The sequence below is a fragment of the Pezoporus flaviventris genome, unplaced genomic scaffold (assembly GCF_033815535.1).
Source record: "Pezoporus flaviventris isolate CSIRO_AGI_PZ_B2104156 unplaced genomic scaffold, CSIRO_AGI_Pfla_v1 ptg000031l, whole genome shotgun sequence".
Classification (NCBI taxonomy): Eukaryota; Metazoa; Chordata; class Aves; order Psittaciformes; family Psittacidae; genus Pezoporus; species Pezoporus flaviventris.
Genome location: NW_026892579.1, coordinates 28,198,835 through 28,221,016, shown reverse-complemented (window position 1 = coordinate 28,221,016; position 22,182 = coordinate 28,198,835). Strand labels below are relative to the sequence as shown.

The 22,182-nt window shown below is 38.7% G+C and overlaps 1 protein-coding gene across 1 annotated transcript in view; it reads right to left on the bottom strand.

Moving 5' to 3' along the window:
- Positions 1 to 22,182, bottom strand: part of EYS (eyes shut homolog) — an 828,128-nt gene that overhangs the window by 15,723 nt on the left and 790,223 nt on the right. The window contains exons 43-46 of the mRNA XM_061460547.1: positions 18,237 to 18,403; positions 17,907 to 18,051; positions 10,906 to 11,080; positions 5,420 to 5,592 (exon numbers count right to left, since the gene is read on the bottom strand). Of these exons, the coding sequence (XP_061316531.1) occupies positions 5,420 to 5,592; positions 10,906 to 11,080; positions 17,907 to 18,051; positions 18,237 to 18,403 (660 nt within the window). The remainder of the gene's footprint in view (positions 1 to 5,419; positions 5,593 to 10,905; positions 11,081 to 17,906; positions 18,052 to 18,236; positions 18,404 to 22,182) is intronic.

Genomic DNA, 22,182 nt, shown 5'->3' with positions numbered 1-22,182 from the left:
TTGTTAATCTAGTTTCAAATGGAGATATCCACTTACATTTTTGATTGGATTTAGTATGACAACAGTGCAAGTGTGCTTTGAGGAGAACTGGAGCACAGGGAAGTCCAGGTAGAGGATGTCAGCTGCTCTACCCCGTCCATCAGTTCTGTAGCCCCATCATAGAAGGCCACAGATTGGTCAGGCAGGATTTCCCCTTAGTGAAGCCATGCTGGCTGTCACCAAGCACCTTGTTGTTTTTCATGTGCCTTAGCATGCCTTCCAGGAGAATCTGCTCCAAGATTTTGCCAGGCACAGAGGTGAGACTGACTGGTCTGTAATTCCCTGGGTCATCCATTTTCCCCTTCTTGAAAATGGGGGTTATATTTCCCTTTTTCCAGTCCTCGGGAACTTCACCTGACTGCCATGATTTCTCAAATGTGATGGCCAGTGGCTTAGCAACTTTACTTGCCAGCTCCTTCAGGACCTGCAGATGGATTTCATCAGGTCCCATGGACCTGTGCACGTTCAGGTTCTTAAGATGGTCAGACCAGATCGTCTCCTAGAGTGAGCCAAAGGTCTTCATCAAAGTCAGGGAAATAGGGATTAATTTTGGCATTAAGGCACTTACATTTAGCATGAAAGTACCCACTATTTTCAATATAACATAAGACAGGATTCAGTTACTTAAACATGTTTGTCACTTTGCCACTGAGATGCTTTAGCACCTCCAGGCCATCCACATGGGCCTGGTTGGTATAACAGGAAGCACAGGACCTGCTGCAGTTGGCAGCTTCAAGCTGTGAGGAAAGCTTGATGGAAACAGAAGGCTCAAACTAAGCTGACAAGTGACTGCAATTGTCCTTTAAATGGTTAAACACAGAAACACAAGTTTCCATATAATAACTCTGAAATAGTTAGTGCATTAAGCCAGCAAGTCTAACTGCACTGTCAGATAAATTCAACATATGCATGCATACATGCATGTGTGCTTAAGTGTTTGTATGAAAGGTGTCTTGCCATATAAAAGTCTTGAGCTAAGTCATACTGAAAATTAATTGGTCTTACATTAGCAATCAAAATATGTCAAGTAGATTTCTAGGCTATGTAGAAAGAAAAAGTCCTTTATCGTAAAATTTTTTCCAAAAGTCAGTTTCTGCCATTTTTCATTCATTTATCGTGACTATGAAAAAGCATTAGTTACAGAATTCGCATTATTTTTTCTTTTCTGACAGTTTATCAGGTATTTTCAAAAATTTTCTGTATTTCTTGTATCAGAATCATGGAATTTGATATCAGAATATCAAGAAGTTGACTTGAGCTGATACACATGGCCAAAGATGTTTGCCATTTGTTCATCAAAGAAATAGCTTTATTGCTTGAGAAGTATCTCATTAAATTGAGATAGAATAATGAAAAGCTCTTTACATCTGCTTTCTTTAAGAGCTGTACATTGCCATGCAGTATTTGTGGCTATGGAATTCAGAGACTAATATGTAATTGAAGAAATTTATTAACTTAATTCTTTGTGAAAAGGGCAATAGCATTCACTATGATGCCTTAAAGTTAAGAAAAAATCTTTTAATAGATTTTATGAAAGTATGTGGCACAAACTAATCCTATTAAAGAAAACTGCTGAATAATTTTAAATTTATGGAAATATTGTGATCAACACTGGGTTTATTTTAGCCACTGACAAGTCTTCTCCAATACTGCCATCTATAGAGTCTTCCGAATATTACATTGCTGTCCTCAAATGAGACTATTATCACGCCTGTGAAATCTTACAATTGACCAATCTGAAATTATCTGGTTCTTCATTCCTCCATAGAATCAAGTAAATTATCTAGGACATAAATTTCATATTCTTACTATCTAGAGGAATTGTAGCTTATGTGTGAATATATCTCAGTGCTTAACAAAATGTCAGAGGAACTTCACTGACTCTAAATTTATTTTTGCTCAAGTTTTCCACTGTCTGAAGTGATACTGTTTATGACAAGATGAGAGACGTGATTGAATCCACTAGACAAATAGCAAAAAAAAAAAAAAAAGATTAAGCCACAAATGTTTAGATGTTGATGACTACTTCAAGGAGATGTCATATATTGTTACTGTGTGAAACTTTTCTCTAAACCTTCATTACTGGCCACTGCTAAAGAGAGGATTATTAGCCTCACAGAGGGACACTGTTCTTATAGAGGAATAAGCTGCTGAGACACAATCTAGTAGGGATTAGAATACAATTGCAGACAGTCATGGATAGCATACCTATTTTTAATGTTCACATCCCTTAATAACTATTAGTTATGAAACAGATATTGAGTTCAAATATATAATAATAATGTGCTATAAATCAAACTATCTGCAGCAAAAGGTGCTTAGGTTGTTGCTTCTACCCCAAGAAGAATCATCCTTGACACTCATTCTTCACTACTTTTTCTCACAAGTAGTAATCATACTGAAGCCAGTATGATTAGGTCTACTATACACTTACAGGAGAGCTGAAACGAGTACCTTAGAGATTTCTCCCTCTTCAGAAACCCTTTAAGATATCTAATTACAGAGGTACTCATTGTGCTAAACAATAAGATGGAATTCGGTGTGCAAAGCCATGCAGTAGACTCCCCTAAGTGCTGGGAGCTGGAACCTCTGTTGTATTTGAACACTGTGTTAACGACATAACTACACTAAATTGCATGCTGATGTGGGTTGAAGGTTCACTTAATCAGAAGACAATTTAGAGTTGTCTGGTGCTTCAGTTGCAAACTTTAAGTCAAATGAACAAACACTTTTATTAACATTATATTTTGGTGTAAAATGTAACTACGTTAAAAAAAAACAAAACACCTAGATAAACTGTTTTCCTTGCATTCTTAATCCTGGCGGTTAAGGCAGCAATAAACTAAGAATTAACATTGTGCCAGATCTTGGCAATATTTGGTTGCTCTTTAGGCACTTCAGGATTTAGGCTGGGTTTGCTGTGTTGCTGTTACAGTTCTGACCTTTTCAAACCAGTGGAACAGAATTATCTGCTGCTTCATGTGAGCAGTCTTAAAAGTGGTCTACGTCCAGGTGGCAATGTTTACACTAAGTAAAAAAGACTCCAAGATAAATACTCCATTTCCTTCCCATTTCATTACAACCAATTTTTATTCTGGCAGTATAAATTAATCATCTTTTAATTTGTTTACATCAGTTTTACTATTAGAAACCTAACACCCTTGAAGAACCATCCTGTCTTATGAGTGTTAATGGGTTTGGATAACAAAGAACACCAAAGAAGTGGAGCTTTAATTTATTCTAGAATTAATGTGTTACGCTGCCTTGCCTGAGCAGGCTTTGTTCCTTGGACCCATTCAGATGTAATTTTCAACCCTCTTCTCTCTTTCTAGTGCTCCTAATGGATGCTTACCTTTCCAAAATAGGTCCTCAATTTCATAGGCATCTTCCTGCTGCACTTCAGTCACCAGTCTGCTGCCTTCCCACTATACCACTTGATCTTTCTCCTACAAAACCAAGTCCTGGCACTTGCTTTGACAGGTTGAAATGTACAATGAAATATTTGATCTCAGAGTGTCAGACCAAAAAATACCAGTGTACTACTCGCTGAATATTCATTGATCATGTACAGTCTGTTGGAAATGCAGGATAATTGAAACTGCTACCTTTTTTTCTTCAGTTTGGTTGATTTCTTCTAACTTCCTCTAAAATACATGATATAATACACATCTTACCCCAGCATTCTGAGAATATTGCTCAGTCTTTATGCTTTGGCAATGAGCATTGTGAAAGCGGACCTCTCTGTGAATTTCAGGCCATATGAGCCATTAAAACTATGTTCTTTAACTGATGTTGCTCTCCCTGGGTTTACCTTTGTACTAACTGAGTTTTCCAAGTACCAAACACTTGCTCATGCAGCTCTGACTTCTAAAGCTTAAACATAATGTACCATATCTCTGTGCTGATAGTCATTGCACCCTTGGTGGTTTAAATTGCTGCTCTAAGCAGGTTTCTTCATGTTACTCTTTAAGAACAGTTATGTCTTCAGCTGCAGATATACTGTCATCACCCATGTACATAGTTCATAAAGAATGACAATAATTTTTAATGTTTGCTAGGCAAGTTAGTTGCCTGATTTTTGACAGTTTATATTTAAGCACCCTCAAATTTGTGGTCACAGTAGTCTTCCTTATTGTGGTTCTACCCCTAATGCCCCATTTACTCACTTCACCTGACCTGTCCTCATGCAGTCCATACTGTTCTCCTGTATTTACTGGTTGCTATTATTTGGTAAAGTCCTATTTGTTCTTACTGCTTGTTATTCTCCTCTGCTTTTTCCCTCATAAATTTCATTTTCTTTTTCTCACACTTCTTCCTCTTCTTTCTTGCACATTTATTAGTCCCCATCATTTAATTACCATTTTTTCTCTCCTGGTCCCTTGGGCTGTTCATTGCTCTCTGTCTCCTTTTCTTTTGGCTCCAATAACCACCATCAATCCAAAGAGGAAATGTTCAGTCTTGATAAGCAGCTGCTTTTTAGCAATTTGCCATCAACTGAAAGTGCAAACTGCACTTAAAAAAAATCTCATGATTATTCATTATTCTGACAGAGTGAGGTGAAACACAGGGCAAACAGTTTGGTCAGGACCCGTACTCCCTATTCATAAAACCACATCTTTTAAATAAACCAGAGAGGAACTCTCTAATGTGTTTACCAGACAGAGGAATTACTAAAAGGCTGACAATCTATGAGAAATACAATTTTCTGTTGCCCAGATATACGCTATTTATACTGGTAATAGTGGCCATCACAAAAAGATCCAAATCTATTCTGAAACCAGAACACAGGAGTGTTTACCTGATTAATTACCTGCTTCATGTATAACACCTGCCCTGGTGATCTATGCCTTGAATCCAGATGGCATTACTTTCAAAACACTCACTTGAAATGAGAATTCAAAGTTGAAAAGTTCATCTAAAGAGCCCTGAAAAGCTCTTTGCAGCAGATACAATAGAGCAAGCACATTCTTATATGGAATAAAGAATTTAAGAATGACTTCTAACATACTTTTGTATGTGAGCTTGGGAATTGAACTAATCACTGTAATGCTGCTTTGCAAGGCTTTCTGTCCTCTTGGCATTTAACAAATCACAGCTACACTGCCCATGAAAATTTCATTGAATAATTTGAAAAAAAATAAAGAAACAGGTGTAAAAAATAGGCAGTTAGAAAACAATATCTAAAAATGCATAGCTTTTTTTGATTTGTTGATTTTTTTTTTCTAATAGAAAGGAGCGGAGCACCACTTTCTAATATAAAATCTATTTTGTACTTCGGGTCTTTGTGTCACATTTAATTGATATATTACAACATACTGTGCTTTTCCACCAAGGCATTATAGCATACCTGTATGTACAGTGTACTATCCATTTGACATACCTTGTTCACAATAGGTACCAGTTGTTCCAAGAGGACAGTGACATGTGTAGCCATGAGGCAGCGGCACACAAGTACCACCTTGCTTACACAGATGTGGAGGAACGTGCTCAGGTTCACACACTGACACTGTTTCTGTGCAAAATGCGCCTTTCCATCCAGCGAGGCAGTCACAGCTGCAGTGGTAAGTGAAAGGAAAGAATGCAACATTATTCCCAAAATAATCAACAATACAGTAGCAATGCAAACAACACTTTCAAGTCTGGACGTCTGTATTTAGTCATCTGAACCAAAATGGTTACAAGAAAAGTGTAGTAACAAAGTTTCTTGTGGTCATTTTAGGTTTATTTTATTGTAAAAGAAATATGTACTCAATAGGAAAAGTTTTATTTTACATCTTAGTATTAACACTAACTGCAATTTTAAAATTAGTATCAATTCTATAGAAATTGTTAAATAAAGAATACACTTAGCATTGATGTTACTAGTGCCCTCCTTACTAAAATGTTTCGAAATAGTTAAAATGAAATATTTCAGATCTGTATTTTGGAACTTAGTGACACTTTATGATAAACAAAATTATTCCCTTGAATAAGAGCACTTACAGATTTTTTCCTCTGTAAGAGCACTTACAGAGTTTTCTCTCTCAGAGCTAAGAATGAAAACTTGTATATCTTGATTGATTCTTAGGCCATGTCTTGTATATGTGCAAAATCTTGAATTTTATTTCAAACTCACTGCACTACACTTTCCCCATTAATCAGCTCACTGTTTCTGGGCAAAACTTAATGAGGAGTCTGTGAAACTCTGCTGTTTCACTGAACCTTCAGATAAGACCGCAACATGTAAACAAAGCACAGCCAACAAGCCTTTCAGAGTGATAAACAGCTGTTTGGAATGAAGGGGAAAAGAGGACAGGACCTTGCAAAAGCAAAAGCACCTCAATTCATCAAAGTCAGTATCAGAACACTTCCTGTCTCAGCTATAAATGATATGCTTTGATGCACGAAAGCTACTGAGAAGGGGGAGTAATTTAACTCCCTGAGTGCAAACAGAAATGTCTATTTCTTGGGCTGGGAAGCAGGGTGTTTGGAGCTGAAGCTACTGCTGTTCGGCAGCATACACAATGGTTCTTCCTCTTTTCTCTTGCTTGTGTCTGTGTATAAATTTCTTTTCATTCTTGTCTTTTAGGACCTAAAAAAAGCTAGGCTTTTAAATGAGTTGAAAATTATTTGCGGAGAGTTGAACATGTTTGTTGTGGGCTACAGTGGCAAAGGTCTATGAAAGAATGAAATCTCTTTTACTTAGCAGTCCTAAGTTAGACTGGAATTGGAATGTTTTGATCCAAAATTTCCTAACCTTTAGCAAGATAAGGGAAGATGTAATCTTTCAAATCCTTTCCATCATGTGGCCTGCTATGCTGGTCTAGTTTTCTGTATATTTTATTGATTGTCATTGCTTGTTTTTCCAAACCAGGAGAACACAATGGCTTTCAACATCACTACTGCCTTTACTCTTAGAGATTTAAAGGCCCATTTAGAATTACAGAGCATCTCAAATTAGAAGGGACCCATAGGAACTGTTGAGTCCAACTTCTTGCTCCTTGCAAGACCACCTAAAACTAAATCATATGGCTAAGAGCATCGTCCAGATGTTACTTGAATTTCTTAGATATAAAAGGTAAAATTCATTCTGAGATCTAGACACCTAATTTTATGTTATGCTTGATGTTGCCTTCCTAGAGATATGTGAGAGGCAACTAATAAAGACCACTGAATGCTCAAGTTTAGGCAATGGGATCCTTAAGTAGGTGCTTGAGTTCATGTGCTAATCAATAATGTGATCCAGCTGAAACAGTCAGGGGAACTGAGCACTATCAATCTCACAAAGCAATACACACATGGCTCTAATGATGAGGTGCTGCATTCAGTTGCCTCAACACAGGTATTTAGTGCCATCTGACATGCCATGGTGTATCTGAGGGATCTGCACAAAACCAGCAGATAAGATAGAAGAGCTGCAGAAGACTTGTGTCCTTCTGGATATCCTATAACGACTGAAAAAGGTATCTTAGGATCTGTGCTATTAGAATGTAACTAACTGTGTAGGATCTTATACATTTAGCTCACGTGGAGTCCAAAGAGATTAAGATTGGAAGGAAATTATACTTAAAGAGAACAATGGAATACTACAAATGTGTCCCATTAAATAAGCCGATTTGAATGATGATTTTTAGATAGCAAATTCACTCCAAAACCTTTACCACAATAATTAAATAGACAAATGCCTTTACCCTTACAAACTATGCAAGTATGTCCTTGCATTAAAATTTAATTCCATCCATGCACTGAAACTGGGTTCAAATTGAATTAAACCTAATAACGAAACAACAGCAAATAAATTTATGTGGCTGTACCATATAGATGTATGGTTTGATTTCCTAACCTGACTAGTGCTATTTAAAAGCTATAAAGCACAGGAAAATCTACATGAGGTTTGGAGGCTTAAATGAGTCCTAAGCTCTTCTGAAGCAGCAGCTGAAGGCCAAATAGTCTACCCATGAGCATCTAGAGTGACAGCACATGCTTACATTTAACAAATTGAGTCCTACCTCTTATGCCTGATGTTCTATTCAAAGTGCACAGAAGACATGCTTTTTCTCTTGCTTCAGCAGCAAGCAATAACCATAACACATCATAAACAATCTTGTTATACGCATTTTCTGTTTTGTATGATTCTGTGCCATAAGTAGAATAATGGAGGGTATTATTGTCCCTTGAATATAAAAGTCTTAATTTTATTATTCAAAAATTTCATCTTTATTTTTAAAAAAACATAGTAGTTGTCCTCTGTTGCAGGCCAGAATGTAAAGTGTAATGATATATATCCCTGCTTCCATTTAAATCAAAGCATTATCCCTATAGCAACTGAATCTACAGCATTGCACACTTTCTGGTACATTGGTGAAAGTAAGACATAAAAATAGCTCAAAGGAGCAGGAAAACCTCTGGAGAGATTGCATTTCAGGAGGAAAAATATTTGAACACAAATCCAGCTCCCTCAAGTACTCTGTTTTCAAAGGAACACAGATAATTTGAAAACAGAAAGAAGTTCCTTCTGGGAAAATGTGGGATGGTATCAACAGCTACTACTACATTGACAAAAGCGATATGCGTTCTACGTTCACACCTCTTTCTTTGGCAATGTTTCACTTTTTTGTGAGAGGAAAAAGTGGCCATTACTAGTACCTGCATGCTTATACACATAGTCTGTGAAGACCTAGCTTTCCTGAAATACGAGGAGAGGAATATAATTCAGCAGTAAGTCTTGACAAATTAAAAACAAATGAAACTCAGAAGAAGAAAAAAAAAAAAAAGCCCCACTATTTTAGAACAATCCCTAAACAAATCTGGAATACTAATTATGAAACTATAATGATGAAAAAGAACTTTGTTATCATATCAAGCTTGCAATATGGCTATGTCAACAGCTGCCACTCTAGCCTCCCACCTTCTTTCCAAATGTTCTCTAAATCTTGCTGGTGGTGGCTCTGTGTACCTTATGGTTGGGAAGATGACTTCTCATGGCTGGGAAAGTTGCTGAGCAAGGATTTAGGGTGGATGGTGTAGGTGGGTAGATGAGAGTCTGCATTTCTGATACCTTTTTTTCCTTGCAGTTTTGGTTTTGTATCTCCTCTAATATCCTCACATGTGAAAACAGTGCCATTCTCCTTTCTCATTCCTCAGAAAGATAAAACATTCTGAAAATTAAGGGTTTAACCTTTCTGGAAGGATCATGCAAAGTGCATTAATTGGGACATAATGTAGTGCAACAAATGGAAAGCAATCCCAAATTATAGCATTCAAAGCATTTCCTTTGTTTCTGTATTTAAAAGACTATAAATGCACTTGTGAGGGGAATGGGGAGGAAACTGTACACTGCCTCTCAAGGGTGAATATTTTAAATTTTAGTACAGCCTTACTACCTTTGTAGTAGCTTCTAGTTTTGTACAGGTTTTCTTGCAGATGAAGATTTGTCTAAGGGCAGCAAAACCAGTTACCATACAATGCTCTCTCCAACACACAGTTATTAGACTGTTTTTAGCTTGACAGGTATGCAAATGCTTTTCTTTGTAGCACACAGAATGACAGGTCTTTGTTGTTTTGAAGAAGAATCACAGAGGTTCCATTGTGCAAAACTTGTGTTTTTCTTCTTCTTGTCTTGCTGTCTGCAGTGTTTTCAATCAGTGTCTTCAGATGTTTTAAATCAGCACTTTTGTCTTTTTTAAAAAATATGTAAATACATGTAAATAAATGAACACATGAGGAAGCACATGAGGGGAAGCAAGTATAATTAATCTTGACAGGTACTTCCAGAATCAGAAGTGCTCCTCAGCAAAGGTTTTACAGCTGAGTTACAAAGTGTTTGAAAACAAGCTTTATTACAATGGAAGTGTTGACACACAACAGCAATTTGGAACTGCAAATATACTTCCTTCTTGTATGCCTTACAGTCTGGACATGACGATCCTTCTGTGCTTAGTGATGAGGTATGAAAGACCATACACACATCTGGGCCAGCTGTCCTTTCCCGCCAGCTGTCCTTTCCCACCACTTATTATCCCATAGATCAGCCAGGTGATCAGCTTATATGATCTGACTTAGTTCAACCTATTTCAACATAAGATTCTTACTAATACACTTTGTTTTGATTGAAATTGATTAAGAAGGTCTTACATGGGCAGGCTAGCCAGCAGATCTGGAAAGACAATCATGAATGAATGCTTGAGTGGCATGAAGACTGACCAGGAAGGTGCATTTGAGAGTCAGGAAAACATCCACAGAAATCACAACTGGAAGCACAGAAAACTGTGTGTATTAAGGAGTGACTGAGCACGAGAGAAGGATGCATAGGTGCTAGGTAAGGAAAGGCCTAAGGATTTAAACTGGCTCAGAACTTTCTGATGTTGGGCAGCCAGTGGTTTACTCCAGAAATGGGTTCTTAGATAAAAAACACTATTTTCCAGGAAACAGAACTCACCTATTTTTACTTCATCAACCATGTTTATATATTAAGGCAGTCAAGCTCTTCTTTTTGCTATTTGTTCTCTGCTAGCTAGGCTTCTTACTGAGTTTTTGAAAAACGTCTTTCTTACCCATCTAGTTCTTTCCATGCATTTTGTCATGAATAGATGCCAGTGACTTCAGTGGAGCAGAATTGGGCCATGGAATTTCTTCAGAAAGTTCCCCAGGAAGTGGAAACACATAATTCTAATATTACAGTTTTGATTTTATTAAAGTAAGATTAAAATTCTCTGTGTAATTACAGGAACTCTTCAACAGTTTTCATTCTTTCCTCCTCCTAATAAGGTGATAGGCTTCTGGAAACGTCTGTTACCAAGCCACTAAACTACCATAGTTAGACGACTAGAGATCAGTCCATGCTGTAGTCTAAAACATATATATATATACACATATATATATACTTACTAAACAGTAGAGCCACTTTCTATGCACTTCCCACCATTTCTGCATTTTATTAAACTGCATGGTGAATCTTTACATTGTCCAACACTGCGACCAGAATTGGGGTGACCTTCTGGATTTCCAGGTGATTTAAACTCTTGATTCATGCTGGTGCGAACTTGAACATCAAAAATGCAACCTCAAAAGTCAAACAAAAAAATAAATTAATTTTAAACTAGACACAGGACATCAAAAGAAGCCAAAGAGCTGGACAGTGGACTGAAGAGTGACTAGGTACAATTTTGTGTTTACTCATGCATGCTCTTATAAGAATGCTTCTATATCAGATAAAAGTGGTAGCCTCCCCCCTCCCCCCCCCAAAAAAAAAAAACAACAAAGAAAAACCACAACAGAAACAACAACAACAGAAAAGGAGAACAGACATCAGGAAGTCTGTTTAACGTAAAATATGTAAGGATCTAGAGAATACACAAATATAATAGAGGCAGGGAACGTGGATTTGAAACCACTTAGGCTGAAAAGGACCCCTTCAAGGAAAGACAGAAATAGTCTTCTTAAGTGAATGCTTCAGTCCCTACTACCTACAGATCACATCACACATGATCACATTTTAAAGTAGGCATATGCTGCCCCTTTAGACCCTTAATCTCGGAAAACATTTCTAAGGTTTAATGTGTACTATTAAGGCAAACACTTCCAGGGCCTGTTACTTGGTCCTGTGGGCAAGTGACCTGGTAGTAGTCATGATTATATTACAGAACTTTTAGAGCAGTATAGCTGTATCCAGGCTACTGATGGGAAATAGTCCCTAGATTATGTTAAGTCCCTAAATACACTGAATAATTGTTTGGAAAAAATGATAGTTGTCACAAATCAAATATTTGTCAGGGGCCACAGAGCTGACTGGGTGCCAGCACCTGGATCTATGCCCTGACATTCTTGTAATTTGGTAATATATTGGTATCCCAAATGAAAAGGGGAGCCAAAGCTTCAGAGTGAAGCAGAGGTGCTCCTTACACTTTACCTCCAGGCAGCTCCTGCTTAACCTGCGGGCAAAGACTTTAGAATGTCCTTGCACTTCCTAGAGACTGCACACGGTGGTTAGCTTTATGGGTCTAACCTAATTCCGTAGTATTTCTGAATCATGTTTCCAGATTTACATGCTTATTTATGTACAGCAAAGCTGAAGATTATGCATATAGGATATCATTTTTGATCAAACCCCAAATAACTTTTCAAAATATACCTGAACATCCAATTGATTTAAAGCCATATTTAAAAGTAGTCTTAAGTACTTTTGAAATGCCACCCCCATTTATACATAAATATATACAATTTCAAACTAAAAATCACTTTAGTTAAGGCAGTACAGTAATGTATTTGGAAATACCGATACCTTTCTAAGTCTGATTTGTACAATTTAGCTGTGAATTCCCATAGTGCCCGAAATAATGAGAAAGTAGGTATTCGGCAGTGTATGCCAGAGGCTCATTGCTTAATATTAAAATCAAGGAAAGGATATGATACGGAGGTTGCAACTAATCATCACACTGTTTTTTTAGAAAGTTTGTGCATGATTCACTGAAATTGCATAAAAAAAGGCTTGCACCTGAAAGATAGAATGAATGTCACATAATTTGTTTCAAACAAATTAGAAATAATATTTACAGCAAGATAACTATTTTAATTACAGTTAGAACAGTATTACTAAAAGTAGCTTTTGTAGGCTTTTTCCATATTACACACATTTTGTGGTTCTGTTTGCATGGACAGATAACTCATTAAGCAATTTAAAATAACCTGGTTTGATGATTATTTGCAATCTTCATAATATTGCTTCTCTGCTTTTAACAGTGTTGGTTTTAGGTCTCTCTATGCTCACTAAATCCTAACTGATGTTTCATCTGTTTATCAGTAACAGATAAAGCATGTCCTGTTCTCCCGAGTCTTGCTGGAGTGCTAAGAAAAAGCAGCCCAGAGCTCTTTGTAAACAATGGAAAGCACACTGAGTACCCAAGAACTGGTAAGGTCATCATGGAAAACGAACTGTCATTTGTGTTGATGACTACTTTAACTGTACCAGCAGAACATCCAGGTTAGGAACAATTCTTGAGCACTTGTAAACAAAGCATATAGTAGGTACAATAGTATTTTGCCCCAGCTTTATGAGTTTAACTGTTTTTCTTTCATTTAATTTTCTTAATTTCTTCTAGTTCTTAGTAAGTGAGATGCAGAGGGAGGACTCAGAGAAGCAATTTGAGCCTGTTGTAGCAAGCACTATAAAGCCTTCTGCAGAGGGATCATCTGATGAATGTGCTTGCTTTCTGACCTGAATTCCCTCTGCTCTGCCTGTTCTGGGCCTCTTTTAATGAGAGACTGCCAACTATTCTGAATAGTAGAGAGGTTTTCTGACACAGCCAAGTCTGTGAGAGGAGCTCAAAAGAAGGTTCTGAATTTGTGAGTTAGACTTGGTTTGATCCTGAAGATCAGAGTTTGATGCAAGTAAGCTGAAACACAAGACAGTGTACTCACAGAGGGTATACTATCTTTTTATTTGAAATCTTTTGTCTAGTGGCTCCTTAGACCATACTTAGAGCATTCAGCCAATTAATTTTTCTTTTTTTTTTTTTTCACTCTCAATTTAATCTATGGCTTTCACCCCAGGCTAGCAGATCTCTCAAACCACCAGAAAGCTACCAATAATTGATTAAGGAAACTTCAGAGATTATAATAGAAAATACAGCTTCATTACTCAGCCTTATGTTGTTTTTTTTTTTTTTCTCATATATGCTTATCACATATAGATTTTTTTTTTGCAAAAATTTCTCACTAGTGTCCCTTACCTGCTTGTAAGCGCTCGGCACTAATTTGACTATAAAATACACAAAGCAGTGTCCTGGGTTCAGCAGTAGCAGTCATTTTTCTCCTTCTTGGTAGCTGGTGTAGTGCAGTGTTTTGACTTTCAGCTCGGGAACAGAGCTGATAGCGATGTTTTGGTTTGGCCAAGGACTTTGTGAGCCTCATACTCTGCCAGGGAGGAGGGGAAGCCAGGAGGAAGCAGAGACAGGACACCTGACCCAAACTGACCAAAGAGGTATTCCATACCACAGCACGTCATGCCCAGGATGTAACTGGGAGTTAGTCGGAAGGGCTGGGAGACTGCAGGGTTGGAGGAGGTATCAGTCAGTGCTTGGTCGGGCTGAGGGGGGCAAGTTATCGGTCGGCTGGTGGTGACATGATGTATTCTCTTCCCTTGTTATTTCCTTTATCATTATTATCATTGGTGGTAGCAGTAGTGATTTGTGTTATACCTTAGTTACTAAACTGTTCTTATCTCAACCCATGGGAGTTGCCTTATTTTCGATTCTCCTCTCCGTCCCTCCGGGAACAGGGGGAGGGCAAGAAAGGGGGGGAAGTGAGTGAACGAATTACCTGACTGGGTTTAAACCATGACAAGCAGTCATTTTCAAAATGTACTAAAAATGCAGCAACTGACAGAAATAGATATCCTAAAGTTACACATTTCTAGAATTCTACCTGTCCTGAAGTGCTTTGTTTTTTCCCTGTTTTTATTCAAGGTTTATGAGTAGTGTGGTTCTTGTCCAATAGAGAAGGCCCCCACAGTGACCACCCAGTGCTGCTCTAAGGTGTGAGCCAAACACCTAGAGGTCCTGTATGGATCATACCAAACTGTGATGCGAGAGGCAACACTGATTAAAAATTGCTTCAGGTATCACTGGGACATCTGTGATGTAGAAACATAAAGAAAAGTAGTCTATGCCCTGGCAGGCTTGCAATGTATTCTATTTTATTATGAACATAAACTTTGACCACGAGGCTATATTTGTATCTATTTGGAACATCACTGAGTTCTGGGTTTACTTTAAAATGTGACTTCAGTAGCTGGAATTTCAATTACTTCTCTGCAAAATCATTTTTGTGAAAAGGTGGCTCTTTCAGTGTGAAAAAGGTTCCTCAAAATTTCAGCTTAATGGTAAGAACTTCTTTTTCCTTTTTACTCCTTAATTTAATACTATTTGCTGTGAAACAACAGATTGCTTCTACAGCCATATTTAATCCTGTTTACAAGACTATGGGATCAAACAGTTATTCCTTCTTCTCTGTTCTTCACTTCTTTCTGGCTAAAGACTGCATCATGCCACCATGGGTGGCATGTTTCATGGCTTATGATGTTTCATGCCTTACCATGAAATATTAGACGTTTGCCTCTTTTTCTACCTGCCACCAGATTTCTCTCTGCCTGTTTCAGCTATGTGAAGTCTGGAAACTGAGCTGTTACTTCTGACTTTTTCTAAATAACAGTCTATCTCATTTTGTGTAGGTGAGTCATAGAGCTGAGTTGTGCAGACCTGAACAGAAGGCAGTTGCTTTTATGCTGTGTTTCAAATTGTCCATAACAAGCAGGCTGAGTCTCTCTGGCCACAAGACTTGCAGCTACCTAAAACCCACACTGACTTTTTAGAGCCAACATAGTATGATCTACTACGCACCTCAGAAAACTCTCAAAGGTCCTTTAGTTGCACTGTTATAGGTCAGTAAGGAAAAACTGGACACTTAAGTAAACTATCCTACCATGTTAACATTACAAAAGGCACATATAAGCCCACAAAGAGCTACAAATTCAGATAAAGCTCAGAATTAACAGCACCTCAAACTCCACATGAATTTGGCTTCATCAGAGCTCTACCATTACATGCTAATGTTAGGGATGACCAACAGGAATCTGGTGTTTCACTTTAACCAGTTTTAGAGTTTTTTGACAGTTTTACAGGTTCCTCATGTTGCAACTGTGTTGCAATGGCCAAATTTCTACAAATGCAGTTTATCACAGAGGCTGAAGGAAGTTTTCTAAATCATTCAAGGTACCATCAAACATTCTTCAGCCTACCAAAAGAATCTGTAGGTGCCAATGCACAAATTTCCTAAACATTAAACTTCCAACCTTTTTCTTATTAAATTACAGTTTATTAAGGACATTTCTTTTCAGTTTTCTCCTCCCCCACAGAAATTCCTTGAGCAACAACTGCTAAAGGCATGCAGGTAGGAGAGGAAATGATCTGAAACAGTAGCTATACACAATAAAAATCCTAAATGATTGCACACTGACACTGGGGACAGTTAGTCAAGGCTGACCTCAATGTTTCTTGACCTAAGAGTGATTGCTTAGAAAAGAAGAGGTACACTCTGGTATTAGAAGCAAAATGGTTTTAATAAATCTTGTCTTTAAAAGCAGTCAACATCAGCTTTCCAAAAGTCTGAGTGGTTTAATCAACAATGTGCTAGATAAATTAATCTTGGCTGTCACTTTCAGAGTTTTTCTGCGGGCCCCCTATAGCTGTAGATTGGCTGAAGTAAAATGCTTTTATATTAGTGGTATTGCAGTTCCCACTCTAGAGAAGGGCTATGGAAGTTTATTTCTGATCATGAGGATCCTGACAGCTGAAACTGGGGAGATTATTTCTGAGCTAGAAGAACAAATGAAGTGCTGATGACATCTGAAAATGTCATGAGAAATTGGTCATAGAGAAGTGCAGCTCCCTTGAAAGTCAAAATGCTCTGGAGAGTAGACACAAGCTGCTGCTGGGAAGTGAAGCATGGAATGAATTAGGAAATGTAATAGACTTAATACTGTGAATGGTAGGGACAAAGAGAAAACTGTGTATGTTCCACACATTTGACAAAATTTTGAGGTAGAGACTTTTTTTTAAACAGTAAGAAAAATAAAAAAAAATGCAGTGCTAACTAACAGTACATGAATTTTGAACTACTTTTTATTTTTTGGAGGAATTTTCATCTTGCATTTGTAGAAATTTGGCCATCACAATACAGCTGCAACATGAGGAACATGTAAAACTAGCAAAATTTTTGCAGTTGAAGCAAAGCACAAGATTCCTGTTGGTCACTGCTATTAGCATGTCTATTAAAAAAGCCAGAAGTATTTCAGAAATTTTGACAGTATTAAAATATTTGCTATGAAAATTATAGCTATTCAACCCATACTTTCTGAAAAGACAGAGACAGATGACATGTTAATTCATATGTCTTTTTGAGTGAAAAGTTAACTACAGGAAAAGAAATTGATGTTGAAGAAGTTCCTGTGTAAGAACAAAAAGTAAGGTGACGGCTGGAAAAGCAGCAGTTACATGGTCTCAGTGGAAATGGAGTGAAGCAGTGTATGAAAGTGAATTTTATTTCTATGCTTGCCCTTCATAATGTGTCCCAATTTTATAATTGAGAACTCCAACTTTGCTCTGTTATAGCAAAATGTTTTCTTTTCATTTAAAAGGCTTTCTAGTGCTTAAAATAAATAGAAGTTTACATCACAAATATTAAGCACATTACTCCTATGGAAGTAAGGAATGCAAATACAGAAGTGTTATGAACAAATACTTCATTGCTAATCTGGTAGGATTTGAATTAAGAGTTTTACAGAGCTTCAATTGCCAGTTTTGTGGTGGGAATAATTATTTGTTAGACAAATAGCTGAAATACAGCTAACAGGAATTACTTAGGTCCTGTATAGAGATGTAGATCATGATGTCAGGGAAAAAAAAATCAGATTTCATGATGTTTTATCAGAAAGAATCTTCTAGCATGAAAGCTATTACCCAAACCAACACTGCAGTAACAATGGTCAGAGTGAGCTGGGAGAAAAATCTAAGCTACTTGGCTGCAGAGAAAGGAAGTCCTCTTGGAGTGATGCTGTACAATAGTGACAGATAAGAAAAAATGATATCATAGCAAAGTTTCATTTTTATCAGAAATGGAAAATATTTAAAATATTTAGCAAAACATCTCTTTGCATAATGTTTCTTAGTTATTGAAGTGAAATAATGAAAAAGCCGCAGGAATTTGCTTGGCTGAGCAGGGACATCCTAGTTTTTTTCCTTATAAGAAAGAGATTTCAGATCTTTATTTCATAGGCAGCTGAAAGAATTTCATGCATGTTTTAAAAGGAATTGAAAACAGTAGATAATGTTTACCTTGAAAGCTGTTCTTAAATCTGGATCCCTTTGGCAGGAGTTCTGGAGCATATTCCCGATAGCCTCCTAAATAAAACTGACTGAAAACATTGAGTCCAACCAGTCTCCCAGGAGAAGTGACAGTTTTATTCTTCTGATCATTCACCTTTCAATGAAACATTTATATTTGTTACAACAAAGGAATTCACCTTATTTAGGAACTCCCAATGAAGACGGTCCTCTAAACTTAACAGGGAACACAAAAGTAATTTTTAAACTTTCCATATAAAATGTGAATAAAAAGAACATGCTCATCTAAAAGCTATCCTTCTAGAGGAAATGATTCCTTACCTTTAGCCAGCCTTTCTGGAGATATCTGCCAAGATGGATGACATGAATATTGAGTGTCAGATCAAGTGGTTTGCTAATGATTGTTGCTGTGCCAGAACCTAGATTGTAACTATACACTACTCTGCCATTACGGAGGCCTAACTCCAAGAAATCATCTCCATTTAGACCTGAAAAGACAAATATAGAATAATTGCTTATTCCAGTCTTTACTGAATACTGATACAGAAAACATTCTCCAAATGCACTGAAAATATATCAGTTTAGGAAAATTCTAGCCAGGAAGGTTTTATGTTTTGTATATATACATTTAATATTATCTGTTTAACTTGTAATACTGTTTCCAGAATTCTTGTCGATTTAAAATAGAAGGTGCAGAGATTTTGAATATATAGGGTTTTTGGAGGCCTTTTTATTCATACTATATTAGGTCAGTGACAACCACAAAGCCTATCTGTTGTTGTGTCTGTTAGATTTAGCAGTCACTGCTGTTCCCCCTGCAACATGAATAAATTCTTAACTTTCTCCAAAATCTTAAAAAAAAGCAAATCACATGTGAGAATAGTCAAGTACTTAGCTCTACTCCACTATGCTTTCAGCTTTCATGGTAGGCACTTTAACAGACAAAAAACTTGAGGGCACCTGCTGCAGGGAGGTAAGGAACCAGCAGGGATATGGACTTGAAGCTCTAGCAGCTTCTATCAAGCTTGGACAGTTGCCCTCGACTCAAGAATGCTGGAGACTTTATTGCAGCTGCCCCCACCTAGAGTATTTGTTACTGAAGTTTCTCTGGTCAGAAAAGCCATTGGATTAAATTTTCTGAAGTCTTCATAAACTTTCAGGTTAGTACTCAATAAGTTGCAAATATGCAGTAAATAGTTTAGATTCTTTACATTTAGGACTACATGCTATAAGTGTAGTCTGTGTTTTTCAGGTACCATAGTATAATATCTCACTTGAAAGATCTCGTTAGAAAGTCTAACAAAAAGCCTATGAGTAAGAGTTAAATTCTTGGACCTATTCCTGGTCATCCAGATAAATGGATTTTAAGCCCAGCGTCTTTGAAGAGAATTCGATCCCTCTTCTCATGTAGGCACAAGTGGAACTACCATTGTTAGATCGTGTTAAAGAAAACACAATCACCCGGTTTCTTTTTACAAACCCTATCTTTTCTTTTGCACATACTGTCAGTATGGTAAAAGAACTGGGATACAAACAGAGGTAAAAGGAAAGAAAGTTCCCAGTCTTGGTTTAGGATGTCCTCAATTGCTGAGGTGAGTAGCCCGAGAGAGGACGCCTTCAACACCTGAGCGGGTGGAGATCAGCGTCCAGGAGCCTCACCTCAGAGCGACAAGAGCCACCGAGGGAGCCTCAAGTCCTCGACAGGACCTGCCCAGGAGCCGGCAGCTCAGCTGACGAGAGCGAGCAGCTGACTCACAGGGGGCGGAGCCTGAAGCAGCGGCACCAGCCATGACTGGGTAAAAACCTGCCCCAGGGAGGGCGAGTGACCAGGAGTGCGGTGAGGCAGTTCGGGCGGGCAGGCGAGTGGGATGGTGAGCAGTCCTATGAGCAGGGCCCGGTCTGGGAGCTCTGCCCTGGCTGCCCCGCAGGTGGCCAGCGTAGGCACCCAGGCAGAGCCGATGAGAGGGGAGGCTGCCGGGCAGAGCTCAGGGTGTAGAGAGTGCCTGCACTGGTCTGGTGAGGGGAGGGTGCACAATGGGCAGGGCTGCACTCGGTGCTCCCTGGTGGAGGTCCTGCTGCAGCAGGTGGCTGAGCTGCGGGATGTCAGGGAAGCTGAGAGGAAGCAGGAATGCTTGCTCCTGGTCCAGACTGTGCAGGGGCCTCGAGCTTCACCTCTACCTCATGAAGGAAAGAAGGAGGCCGTTAACCTGGGAAGCTGGGAATTAGTGACAAAAAAAAAAAAACAACAAAAAAAAAGAAGGAAAAGGACAACCAAAAGCAAGGGGCTTCCCCCTGAATCCCCTGTCCCCACGCAGAACCGCTTTGCTGTCCTGCAGGGGACTAATGAGGAAATGCACTCTAGCCAGAAACAGCTGGCTGATGCACTGCTAAAGAAGATCTCTACTGGTGCTGCCAGGAAAAAGTGGTGGGTCATAATAGTAGGGGACTCTACACTGAAAGGGACAGAAGCACTTGTCTGCCGGCCAGACCCCTTCTCAAGGGAGGTGTGTTGCCTACTGTGCCTACCAGGGGCATAGATCAGGGATGTGGCAGAGAGGCTGCCTGCTCTAGTAAGTCCCATGGACTATTACCCACTCCTGGTGATACATGTGGGTGCTAGGGATATAGATAGCAGTAGCCTGGGGAACATAAAAAAGGACTACAGAGCCCTGGGGGAGGAATGATAGGATGGGGGGAAGGAATGCCATCCAGAGGGACCTTGACACACTTGTGAGGTGGGCTGATGCCAACCTCATGAAGTTGAACCATGCCAAGTGCAAGGTCCTACACCTGGGTCGGAGCAATCCCAGGCACAGCTACAGGTGCTGAGCAGAGAAGAGATTCAGAGCAGCCCTGCAGAGAAGGACTTGGGGGTGTTGGTTAATGAGAAGATGAACATGGGCTGGCAGTGTGTGCTTGCAGCCCAGAAAGCCAACCGTATCCTGGGTTGCATCAAAAGGAGCATAACCAGCAGGTCGAAGGAGGTGATCCTGCCCTTCCACTCTGCTCTTGTGAGACCTCACCTGGAGTACTGTGTGCAGTTCTGGTGTCCTCAACATAAAAAGGACAAGGAACTGTTGGAACAAGTCCAGAGAAGGGCCATGAGGATGATCAGGGGACTGGAGCACCTCCTGTATGAAGACAGGCTGAGGAAGTTGGGTCTGTTCAGCCTGGAGAAGAGAAGGCTGCGTGGAGACCTCATAGCAGCCTTCCAGTATCTGAAGGGGGCCTATAGGGATGCTGGAGAGGGACTCTTCATTAGAGACTGTATTGACAGGACAAGGGGTAACGGGTTCAAACTTAAACAGGGGAAGTTTAGATTAGATATAAGGAAGAAATTCTTTCCTGTTATGGTGGTGAGGCACTGGAATAGGTTGCCCATGGAGGTTGTGAATGCTCCATCCCTGGCAGTGTTCAAGACGAGGCCTTGGGTGATATGATTTAGCGTAAAGTGTCCCTGCCCCTGGCAGGGGGGTTGGAACTAGATGATCTTAAGGTCCTTTCCAACCCTAACTATTCTATGATTCTATGAATTGAAATTCAAAGCTATCAGGTTCTTTTTACAACTCTCCCGTGAGTTCAAGCAATTTGGTGCTCAATTTCAATGGTGTTTTATTTGATATTTTCGTGTTTTCCTAAGACTATTTCATTTTGTATTTGTTTTATTGAAGGTCTCTTCCTATTTGTTCTTGCAGTGACATATGGTGGCCCTCATATCAAATATGTGTCTTGATGCCCCTGCTCCAAGTGCATGGGGAATTTGCTTCATTCAGAAAAGATAAAGTGGGCTGGCTTTTCCCCACAAGAAGCAATGATACTTATATCTCCTCCTCCCACTGAAGCTCTGCATACTGCTGTTTCATGTCCAAAATTATTATATTCCACTTATCTCACATGCTCTAAATGAGCATGCTGCACTAGTAATGCACAGGTACAATAACACAGTACTCTGCTTCTTCTATGCAAAAGTTTGATTTTTCTGTACAGTTACTATTTTGATACACCATGAATTATACAAAAAGAAAAACTTATTCCAAAGAATTTGAACACACAGCCTCTGTAGAAAATGTTCAATTACATTCAGTTCAATACAACACAAACGCTGTTAATTTTTATTACAGTGATTTGTTCATGACTGAATGAAACCACATTGCCTTCAGTTACACTGGCACACTACCAGTGAACAACTTCCAAATTGAAAATAACAATTTTTTTTTTAAATTATTACCAAAGTTTCTATTTTTCAGCAGTGTCCACAATGCGCTTG